This window comes from Neolamprologus brichardi, chromosome 5 (genome assembly GCF_056152115.1).
Source record: "Neolamprologus brichardi isolate AB-2024 chromosome 5, ASM5615211v1, whole genome shotgun sequence".
Lineage (NCBI taxonomy): Eukaryota > Metazoa > Chordata > Actinopteri > Cichliformes > Cichlidae > Neolamprologus > Neolamprologus brichardi.
Window position 1 is genome coordinate 12,175,375 of NC_142108.1, and position 12,170 is coordinate 12,187,544.

Sequence of the window (12,170 nt, forward strand, 5' to 3'; positions counted from 1 at the left end):
CACACGCTTTTTGAGCAATTTGTCCAGTATTAAATTGATTTGAATTTCACTTTTGATTAGTTAAACACAGTTTCTTTGTTGTATGTGAGTGTGTGCGTGTGAGACTGCATGTGACTGTGCATGAGAGAAAAAGAGAGATCAGGGATCAGACAGCCAGAGGGAAGGAAATCGGTCTGTTTGGTCAACTCAGTCAGCGCTTTAGCAATGTTACGGCCACTTTAGAGCCTCTAAAGCATTCTCCGTGAGTGAGATAGTGTGTATGTGTGTGTCGAGGGCTGCTGTGCTAAGAGCACGGAAAACAAATGGACACAGATACACACACAGGACACATATACTCAGGGCGGGCCAGTCACCAGTCAACATTTATCATTCTAAAACTCTGCTGACAAAATGAAGGGACTGTGGGAGAAGTTACACGTAAGAATACACAAAAAAAACCACAATCCAGTGGGCACAGCAATAGCAAAACGATGATGTTCTTGTATCTGGCTAATCTCAAGTACACACACATGCGTGCAAACATTCGCCCAAGCACATGCACACATTTCTCTAAGCAGGAGGGCTTAGTGCCATATTTTACCTATTACCCAAATGAGTACTTTCCACAAACCCACCAATCACGTTTCCTTTTATCTTTTATAGGCTGATTAACTTAACGGGCTTCACAGGCAGCACTGGGTACAGGCCCGCCTGTGTGTACGCCCATGTGTGTGCACACGCTTGTTAAGATGTGTTTGTGTCACCGGAGTGCTACAGAGTTACAGTTCTTTTCGTGAATGTGTGTGCATGTGCATATACCTTGCTGCAGAGTCTGCATGGCGGCGGTGGGCTGCAGTGGAACCAGGCCCTGTCTCTGGAGGTTGAGGATGTGCTGCTGCTGAAGCTGCTGCATCTGGATCAGCTGCTGCTGGAAGGCCAACTGCTTACTGCCTAACTGCTGTAAGCCACAAGATAAAAGGCAGAGGGTAAAGCAGTTAGGAAACTCAGTGCTCAGTGTAACTAAGTCGGTGAAGAAGTTTATTCATTCTTATTTTATGTTGTCTCAATTTTTTTATGATCCATATGGAAAGAAGTCACGCCAGCCAAAAGTGCCTTATACAATGTCATACTGTAAACGTACTGTGAGCTCTACTAGACAAAAATCTGCTTGTAACTATAATTTACAACAACAAAAAATACAAATTTGTAAATGTATCACACTTAAAATGAGTTTTTAAACTATGCTGAAAAGCCAAAAATGTAGTTAAATGAGTTCATTTGGTATACATATCCTATTCCAACATTCAGGTAAGATAATAAGATATTTAAAATCACCACACAGAATAAATAAAAGCATGAAGCAAGTAACCCATAAGGGATGCCAAGCTGTGAAGGATGTAGAGAAGGGGTGAAATGTTTGAGGGGAGAGTGCAGGAGACTGCATGTCATTTAGCAATAATGTTAGTGTGTGTTATGGTGATAAATGTCCCCTTTCCTCCTCTCCCAGTTCGGTGCAGACCTATGTTGCAACCCCTGAGAGAGATGGACTTTATCTCCCACAGATAAGTAGTGGAGAAAAAATAAATAAATACAACTCCTCATTGTGTGAGAATGTATGTGTGTGAAAGTGTGTGTGAAAAAGAGTGGCAGTCTGGACCTCTTTGAACAGAAAAGAACTCACAGGAAGGGCAAACAGGTCATTTCCTTTCAGACTTGTTGTCTGGGGAGAAGCAGTGTGGTGGTGGTGTGTGGAGTCTGATGGGGGAGTATATGCATGTGTGTGTGCGTGTGGGCAGGGGAGCATAAGAGAGTAGTTACAATTACCCTTTACATTGATTACACTGATTTAAAAAAAGGAGGAAATACATCTTTCAATGAAACTGTATCATATGATGTGCTGAACATCAGAGGCCCGGCTTGACAAACACCACTTGTAAGTGACGTTTAGACACAGATGGTGTCATATCTCACAAATGGCTGCTGTTCTCATGTGTTCAAATGTGTCACTTAGCATGAAAGGGAAATTATTTCATCTTTCAAATCCCTGTGTGCATGTTCAGCAAAATCTGCCACTGATTCCAATTAATTAATGTAAATACATAGTACTGCATTCTAAGGGAATAAATCTATGAAAAACAAAAAAATAACCAATCAAAAAACAAATGGAGACCTGAGAAACGTATTGATGCTAATTGTGTCTGATTTTTGTGTGTGTGCGTTTATGTCTGTTTATTTGGTAACTACAGACACAAATAGTTCAAGTATTTGTGACCACAGCTTCCTACACCTTATTTTCTGCTACACCTTCCTCACATTATAATTGTATAGTTTGTTAAAGATGGCACTCGTTTGTTGTACTGTACTGCAACTGCAGTGTAACTGAAACATCCAACTAAGCTTTCTCATACACACGAGGTGTTGTAGTGCCGACAAAGCCTGTGCCATACTTTCATAGTCTGTTTCTTTGAAGCGGGTTGCCAAGTTCTCATTAGTTGCAATAAATGGTTTATCAAGATCAGAGTGTCCTGACTGAACTGCCTCCTCCCTCTCTTTCGCTCTCTTTTGACCCCAGTGCCCCTCCTTCTCTACTTGTCTGTCCATTTTCTTTCTTCCAGTCCCTCCTCTGTCTCTCATTCTCTCCTGAGATATGGCTATGGTTTTTTTAAAACACACATTGTGTGTGCGTGTGTGTGCGCCTGCGTTCTGTTTACATTAGCTGTGGCTGAGTGGCCAAAGCTAGCGCAGTAACAGGCTGTCAATGTGATTTATGAGCACATCACACACTGTCTGAGCCTGCCAGTCACACCGACATGCACACACACGCACACACACACAAGGCTATTCAGTAGATGCACACTAGCACTGTGGATGGACACACACAAAGTACGCATGTCTAGTGATGGTCAGAGTCACTTCATTAAGCTGACTCCTGACCAGTCCCCAAATACTCCAGCCGGTGCAAAACACTAGCTTTACACATACGTGTGCACACACTCTTTCAATGCATCATTTCCACCGTGAGGAAATTGAAAAGAGGATTGCAGAGGAGATGGAAAAGGGCAAAAAGTCAGTGAAATACACTAGTCCACAAACACTTCAAGCTTCCTTTCTCTATATATAGGTGGCTCAACTTTACAGCCTGGCTAGTTTTATATGTCCGGAAGAAATATGAACTGTTACGGCTACCTGGAAACCTCCAATCAATATGATACTCACAATGGAAAACAGTGACTGTCTCAATACTGCGCACTTATTTTACAGGACAATTGAGGGGAAAACACTTGGCGTTTTGGTTGTGAATGATGCCTTGTAGCACCTGAAAAATACAGACTGCCGCAAGTGGCCTATAAGTCACATGAGTTGTATGAATCCCTGTAGGGAGGCATAGTCCCTCAGGTGTGTGTGTGTGCACGCGTGTGTTTGTGCTTTGAACTGTGACACATCAAGTCTTCCTCTCTCTCTCTGCGTGTCTGCGTCGCTGTATGACCAGTGTTGGCACTTGTCTAGTTGTTACAGGACAACAAACCTGAAAACTGGGACAGCAGCAGAGCGGAGGGAGAAAGGGAAAGCGTTTCAGACACCATCGCAACATGCGACTCAACCACAACTGGTTTGCTTTGGTCACGGTCGAGTTGGTTGACCGTGGTTGGTCTACCCGCTGGGAGAGGGGGAGAAATCTAGGATGTGTCTCCTCATGCGTTTATCAGAAAAGTCTCATGGGGTTCTTCTCCTTAAGTCTGCCTCCTGCATTGTCCTGGGTATCTTTGGAAGCTTTTTGGCTAATGATCATTCATACAGTGCAGTCAAATACAAATAGGCATGCACGCACACCCATAGGTTATGACAGTAATCGTGTCTCATCGATTCCGATTCTCTTTGTTTTGCCGTGATGTGATCCCAGTTGATCCTCTGTTATCCTACTGTAACACAGCTGTGGTTAAACCCGGTACAGTGTGTGTGTTTGTGCAAATCTCTGTGTGTGAGACAGAGCGCGAAGGAAAGAGAGTGAAATGAAGGCAGACTCTTAGTGTTGGTGGGGTTAATTGACAATTAAAGTGTGGCAGACCCCTCCTACAGAGAGATTTCCCTTCAGTCTTAGAGCAGAAGGCATGCAAATGAATACTTTGGCAGGGTAGCAGTTGGCTTAGCACAGCACTCCTTTACTGCCTCAACATAGCATGCGGATGTGAAAAAAGAATGAAAACCCATATTTACTAATTCTTAAGAAAGACAAATATGTGCAGGCATCCCTGAAGTTGACAACTGGATGAAAAGGAGAGTGAAAGAAAACAGGAAGGAGAGAGCTATATGTGTCCTACAGTCTATACATCAGATCCTCCATGTGACTTTTTTTCTTCCCCTTATGGTTTTCTCCCATGTCACCCACTTTTACTGCTTTTAAGAGTACTTGTGTACTTCAGAGTGTACTTGAGCTGAGTGAGTGTGCGCTTGGTTAAGTTCACCTCTTTTGCTGCTTGCTTCCCAGCCTGCTGCTGCTGCTGTTGTTGCTGCTGCTGCTGCTGCTGCTGCTGCTGAGTCAGAAGCTGGAGATGTAACTGCTCCTGCTGCTTCTTATAATACTCCTGTAACTGGAGACAGACGCAGAAAGGGAGGTGGGGTGGGTGGATGGGTGGGGAGAGAAATGTGAAGCAAGTCGGTCACAACACACTTTGTAAAAGCTTCAACAATGCTACAGGTTTCCAACAGTGAAATGACCCAATATCGCCAAAATGCACTAACGTGAACGGCAGTCGCAAGGAATGCAGTTGCTTTGATTCCTCTCATTGCAGCGAAGGCCGCAGTTTATTGTTGTGGTGGTGTGTGGTTTATTGACAAACCACATGCAACAAGCAAACACAGGCCCGACAAAGCCCGCTGAAGTACTGCACTGAGCTGTTAGTATGTGTCAAGCTGTGTAGCGAGGTAATTGTATATGTCAAAGCTAACCGCCGGTGCTGGATTATTCACAGGGTTCAAGTTCGGTTATAGAAAGATCTGACTGACTGACCGTGCAACCAGATACAAGAGCAATGGAACAGAAACACACCTGAATATTGTAAATATAATGCACTAGATATTCATTATACTGCAGTGCAGAAATAAATCTAAAGGTCTGAAATGGCGGTTGGCACAGACTACTTACACACTAAGACACACACACACCAGCACTGCAAGACTGAACAGGACTGTTCTAAACCTGCAGAGAAAAAATGCACAAGCAGATATACTTTGATATACTTTGAGGCAGCACTTAGTCTATTTGGTGATGTGCTGTCATAAAACACCTGCTAGGTTCGTGTGAATACCTACACTGTTCTGCTAAGGGTTATGAGTCACCGAATCTTACATACCCTGTTTTTAGACTGCATGCAGATAGGAGGTATGGCCCTTAGGATACATGTGGTTATTTAAAATGTGTCCATCCATTGCTACTGAGGTTTCTAACGGTCTCCTTCATACTGCAGATTTAAGTGATTGCTCCCCTTTAATACCTTTAGATTTAGTGTGCTGCCTTTGATACAGTCACTCATAGTATCCTCTTACATTACAGACTTTGGTAGGAAACAAAGGCTCGACTTTTAGCTTACCAGCCTCAAACCTCTACAACATAGCTTTTTCTTTCACTCTGGCTAACTTAAATGTCTTCAGCGGCCCCATTGAGTTATGGAGTCCCTCAAGGCTCTGTTCTTTGCCCCCTTCTCTTTTCTACAGGCATGCTGCCTCCTGGCAAGGTTACTCAAAGTCATAATGTGCATTAGCATTTCTACACAGACAGCTAAATAGATTGGTAAAAAAAAAAACAAAACCCCACATGTCCTAGGAGCCTAGCAAATCTCACTACTTGATTCTCTGATATAAAATCCCATTTGTTCTGAAATTTCTTCAGATTTAATATTTTTTATTCTGTCTAGTCGTCCAAATGCCATCAGCTCTACTGGGGATAACTTCTGTAAAATAATATGAAATGGGCTGGGCTCGGACTCTTATTTGTAGTTCCAGCTTTATTAAAAAAAAGTCGTTTAGTCTAGGTTCTGTCAGCTTAAAATTATCTTTGTAAGTGGGTCATTTCTTAAATTGCTGGCATACAAAAAGGTTTACATGCTTGTACATATGCAAGCTGTTCTCAGCTTGATGAATGGAACTTTGCTGGGACATGAGCAAAACCTCCATTCAGCATTTGCACCAAAGAACAGCACCCCTTGTTGGAGCCCCCACACCACTGAACCTTCTGTCAACTGAACTCAGACACAGTTAAGCTGTTTTTATGCATTAACTCTGGACAAATGCAGCACACAACGGGAGATAGTCTGTTTATCGCGTGCTCTTCTTGCTTGAAATCTTCCATTTGGTTTAGGTGAGGGTGCTGCCTGAGCAGGGCGTACAGGAGGGACGACACAGGACTATTTCCTGCTCTGTTCGCACATTGGCACTATCAGACATCGCACTCACTTTGTAGCTGTCTGATCCGACTGCTTTGGACAGATCTGTTCTCAAACGCACCTCTGTTGGGAAAGGTTCAGATCCTCTTAAAGCTCCTCTTTTTGTGAAAGCCTTTAAAAAATGTTTGATAGCTTTTTGTTCATACTCTTTCATTTCTATTTGTTTGCTTTTACTCGTTTCACTGTCTATACTTCCCATGTACTCTGACTCTTTTGTTTCATTCTTTTTTGTAAAGTACTAAGCCCCCCCCCCCCCCCTCCCTCCCCCCCCCTCCCTCCCCCATACACATACAGAGGATCTGACCGGCCACAGCTTGTCTGTTTGTTTGAGTTTGTAATCATTAATTTACCCAGGAAGCTCCATTAAGATTATAATCTTGCTGAGAGTAGAGCAAGGCTGACAGGAAAACTCACACTGGCCACAGTGTGTGTGAGTCTTTGTTAGTCTGTGTGTGGGTTATCCTCCTGAGAACAGCTTGTACATGTGTCCGTCTGCAGTTTGTCTTTGTTTCATGGTGCATCAAATGTTCAAAGAGGCTTTTCAGCAGAGAATGACTTCACAGCACAGCAGTTGCTTCGGTCTCTCATCCGTCTGACCCTACAGTGAACAGACTACACACCACTGCCCATCCTCACCACACACACTATGAAATGTAATGCTCCTTTTGTGCAAAGCTGTTTTACATTTTCCAGTTTCAATCTTATCCCAGACGTAGCTTCATTTTAGCATAATTTACTGTGCTTGCTACCACGATGTTCCTTCTTGTCCTTAATTTATTTTAAATGCGGGGCTCATTCCTTCTTGCTGCTCTCTTTTTTTCTTTTCCATCTGTCTTTCTTCTCTTTTATCGCTCCTTAGGCAGACTTAATCTCTCTTTTCCGCGTCACTAGCCCTGATCGCCTCATAATCACACAGACAAATGCATATGCAAGCGCATGCACACACGAACGCGCGCGCGCGCACACACACACGCGCGCGCACACACACACACACACACACACACACACACTTAGCAGGAGAGTGGTGAGTTGAGGGAATAATTAAGTGATAATTAAGGTCTTTTTAATGATTTGATTCAGTGGCTCTGTACATTAAGTGTATGTGTAAGTGAGGCACTCACCTCTCCAGCCTATTACCATGACCTTGACTTTAGTGAACACACACTAAAGAAAAGCAGAACAACTGTAGCATAAGTAAAGTAAAGGTTGGAGGAAACTTAAAGGTTAAAACACACACACACACACACACACAAACACACATAAACATACACGCAGGATTCACAAGTCAGTGCCTGTGCAAACACACAACTGCTGTGTAGCAGTGGGCTGTAAAACTTACTTACACACTCTTACACAATGTACTATTGCCATGGGGATATGAAATTTAATGCTCCAGTGAGTGATATGTTGGTTGACTGTTCTGTGTGTGTGTGTGTGTGTGTGTGTGTGTGTGTGTGTGTGTGTGTGTGTGTGTGTAATAGTGCCTGATTTGCAGATATACACTAAGTGCGTAGTCCATACTGTGGTTAATTAAGTGGGAGAGCAATGTTAAACTCAGTGGTTTTATTATTGATGCTGTGAGTGAGTGTGCATTATCAACCCCACCGCCTCCTTTTTCCTCGTTATAGAAAAGAAAAGAGGAAAAAAAGAGCTGGTGAAGAGGTTCTTAGCCATCTGCATGTCTGTTTATAGAAAGCCACCACATTTCACATTTCCATTATGATACATGTTGTCAGATCTTCCCGCTGCAATTTATACACGCCTAAAGCTACCACTTCTTATTAAATCTTCTGTCTGCTCTGGCTTTGCCCAAGCCGTGTTTTCTCGATATCCCCTACTAAGCAATTACTTCTGTGTCCCCGCACTGTTAGTGGTCATGTTTGCAGCCTTTAAGAGCGTTTGCCTGTGCAGGTAGCAGGTCATGGGGGTTGGTGTGGCTAAGCATTTGACAAATGTGTTGCAGATGAAGAGTGTTTATTGGTTTGTGTGTCGACATGGCAACTCCTCTATCACCTGCCGGGCATCAACACACTTCTTAATCACTGTGATTCACAGGGCGATGCCAAAAAGCACGTGCGTGCGCGTGCATAGGTGTGTTCGTGTGTTCCCGCGGGCGGAAGCGTGCCCTGTCTCCTAACAACAATGCTAAAGAAGAGGCAGTTGAAATGACAATGTGTGTATGAGTGGAAACGTGGACGTGTATTTATCGTCAAAGATCTCAGAGCGTTGAATGAGATACAATCGCACCCATTGTGTGTCAGCGGCTACTAAAACAGACACATCCGAACATGTCAGGCTGGGATTGGGTCCAGATAACGTGTGTGTGTGTTGTGTGTGTGAGAATCCGCGTCTTACCTGCTGTAGCATGAGAGCCTGCTGTTGCTGCAGCAAGGCCTGAAGCTGAGGAGGGGACAGGATCTGTTGCATCTGCTGTGGAGTGATCATCTGTGGACTCATCATAGCCATAGACACCGGGACCTAAAGACAGAACAGGGGAGCACATACATTATAAATTATTAACACACCTAGATATTGTCAAGCAAAAGTAGGATAAGTCAGCCACTTAAGCTAAGTTAAGCTTTGTGTCAAAAGGCAGAGCCAGCACAGCAAGCTTTAAGCATGACTGTGCCTGCACCTGAATGCCCCATTGAAAGGAGGTTATACAGTATGACAGTGCAGACGAGTAAGCTGGAGAGTTATCTTGTGTCTTGTTCTTTGCTTTCAGATACTTTTAAGAAATGCTGGCAACATTAGACAAAAATAGGCATGCTACAAAACATATTGTTGACAAGTTTCTACACAAAGCTGCCACTATTAAAAACTATTTCTGTGGCAAAATCCCAAGATAAAAGGACAGATATGCAATAGGCTTATAAAAAAATAAAAATAAAATCTTATCTGGTTTTATAAACATATGATTACGACTGCCTGCGATTCTCTTTTCCACACAGTCAAGCCCGGCTAAGAAGAAAGGAAAAAACAAAGTAGATATCTGATGAGATGAATATCTCACGAGATAGCGCTGCAGGCTGCTAAAGAAAGTGAAAGTGAGGGGGGGGGGGGGGGGGGGGTTACAGGGAGAGCGGCATGGTGATTTTTTGTAGATGGTGTTGTGCAAGCAGCTCTTAATGCATAAGCACTTTACACAGGGACACGTGCAGATATTAATCTGATGACAACTGAAGACAAACTTACCACATGAAATCAGAAACTGAGACAAACATGCACATGCATAAGTGCAGACACAACATCTGAAAAACCACTCTGGCAAAATCCTGCTGACAAAGCAATTTTGCATTTACTCACTGTGGCAACAACTACAGTTAATTAGCGCAGCTAATAGATGAGAAACTAAGATATTTACGGAGGTGGGAAGAGGGCTGTGTGGGGTGGGGGTGGTGGCGGTTGTGTTTGAGAACTCTTTTTCTCTGGTTATAGACTGAGTGATAACAACCTCTTCCTTCTCTCCACATAAATAATAAAGTTTGTATTGAGAACATACTATGGCTATCTCACAGGAAAATGAAGTAATTGCCCATTTCCCGATTTTCACTTTTTGATATATAAATTATTAATCCATCTCTTGATCAACTGTATGCGTGTGCATGCATTTGTGTGCTAATGTGTGTGTGCGTCAAATCAGCATAGATTTGACCTTGTAAACAAGATTGGCCATAAAGAAAAAACAAACCAAAAAACAACACTTCCATGCCATCTGTCCTCTTGCTCTTTTTCTTCTACTCAGTGCTAACAGTGTCCCCAGACTTTGTCTATCCCTTTATAAAACCAGGCTTACCTAATTAAGGACACTTTGAACCACACACAATGATGAAAGGATGGAGGATGGGTAGGAAGAGGGCAGGGCACAGGTGAATCTGGGCTACGGAAGTAGAAGAGGATTGTGTTGCGATATAAATGTGCTGTTGTGTGAGGGCGGGTGCTTGTGTGAGCTGAGAGGAATGGAGGAGAAGAAGAAGAAGAAAAGACAGAGTCAGAAGGGGATGAGCAAGGAAAATGGTGGTGTTGTGGCAGTTGGTAAAGGAATAGGCAAAGGAGATGGGGGAGGTGGTGGAACAGCGAGCAAGATGGGGGCGGTGATGGGTGCCGCTTGGCGTTATGCCAGCTTGCCCCCGCCGCTGGGCCTTGTCATTCTAAGCTGCCAAATGAAAAGCTGTAATTAATTGCTCTTGTGCATCCCATTCTTCCTTCCTGACAACTCATACACTCTATTTTATACACACCGCCATCGACATTTTCAAGTCGCAGGCGTAATAATTACTGGAGATATAGCACCTTTCTGTGTGTTGGCTGACGTTCTGACGCCAGAGCCGAATGTGCGTTCCTGTGTACAAGTGCAGATATACTGTACTGTATGTGTGCGTGCGTATGTGGGTGAAGGTGTGTGTGTGTGTGCGAACGTGCATGCGTTTAAAGCTGAACGTGTGTGTGGCAGGCTGAATGCTGAGTAGTTAAGGTTTGACGCCATTAATTGCCCCTATAATCTAATATCACAAAGCGTGGTGATTATGGGGCATGCGTTGCCACCGCCATACGACACCGCCAGCCTGAGAGCGCCGCCACAAAACAAAAGCCTCGCCATTAGCGATTTGACGGGCCAGGACAAAAGCGCCTCACAATGCAGAATTATATTTTCATTCGGCTTTGTCTCTCCTGGTGAATGATTTCTCCCCTTTCATTGGACTGTGAATAGGGAGAGTCTGAAAAGCCAGGCGATTTGAAGTCAGCCATTTATTAAATGCATTTAATTTTTTTTCCCGCTGTCGTCCATTTTTTTTTTCACGTTGCATGTTAATTTAAAAGAGAGAGATGCGCGGCAGATTAGTCGGGGAGAGGTGATTCTGAGGGGAAGTGAGCGGAGGGGCGAGAAGAGAAAGTGGAGGAGGAAGGATACCATCCACAAAAGCAAGAAATGGAAGAAGATAGGGAGGAATGAAAAAAGAAGTGGATTATAATGGGTGGAGATGAGAGATGTGTGTGAGGAAGGAACACGACCGGGGAGGTTTGCTTAAAGAGGAAAGTGCGGCCTCGAGCTTCAAGCAGCGACGACGCGTGTGCACGAACGTGCTCATGTGCACACACTTAAAAGTCTAACAGTGAACAATGCCACGATTTCAAAAATCTAAGCTGTCTCTCCTATCATTTCCATGTAAGAATCAGTCATTAGTAGACACACATGCATGCACGCACGCACCAAGACGCACGCTGTCGAGAGGGCCAGCGGCTGACAGAGGTCAACCCTTGCCATGGATAGAGGGAGCCCGGGGAGACGGGGATCGAGCGAAGAGGAGAGAAACAGGAGACAGCCCTGTCGTTTACAGAGAGTGGAGGAGTAATTAGAGGGGTTGTTTGAAGAGGGAGTTTAACTGATTAACAAAGGAAGAGAGGGAGCAAGGGAGCGCCTCAAAGATGGGAAGGAGAACGGGGAGAAAGGCATAAAGTCCCAAAGGAGTGAAGAGAGAGAAATAGGGGAATGTAACTTGCATTTCAATGAGGCTCCATCCCTCTCTCCTCTCCTCCCTTGATGACTTTTCATTCTAACAAGGAGGAAAGCCTTTCACCGCTTTCCATGATGAAACCTTTAGAAGATGCGAAGGATGGCGATCTGATATTAAACCAGCGTGCAGCCAGAGGGAATAGGCTCTGTGCAGCTCACTATTATGTTTACACAGAAGAATGCTAGGTAAACGAATGCATCGCCGCTAATTTGGAAGTGAACTTTGGACTTTAGAC

General features: G+C 43.9%; 1 protein-coding gene across 2 annotated transcripts in view; it reads right to left on the bottom strand.

The window, feature by feature from the left end:
• foxp4 (forkhead box P4) overlaps window positions 1–12,170 on the bottom strand; it is a 91,148-nt gene that overhangs the window by 22,980 nt on the left and 55,998 nt on the right. The window contains exons 4-6 of one of the 2 annotated variants that reach the window (XM_087840668.1): window positions 8,775–8,897; window positions 4,443–4,568; window positions 799–934 (exon numbers count right to left, since the gene is read on the bottom strand). In XM_087840668.1, coding sequence (XP_087696794.1) covers window positions 799–934; window positions 4,443–4,568; window positions 8,775–8,897 — 385 coding nt within the window. Of the gene's footprint in view, window positions 1–798; window positions 938–4,442; window positions 4,569–8,774; window positions 8,898–12,170 lie in introns of both variants that reach the window. The other variant, XM_006784403.3, reaches the window with a different exon arrangement.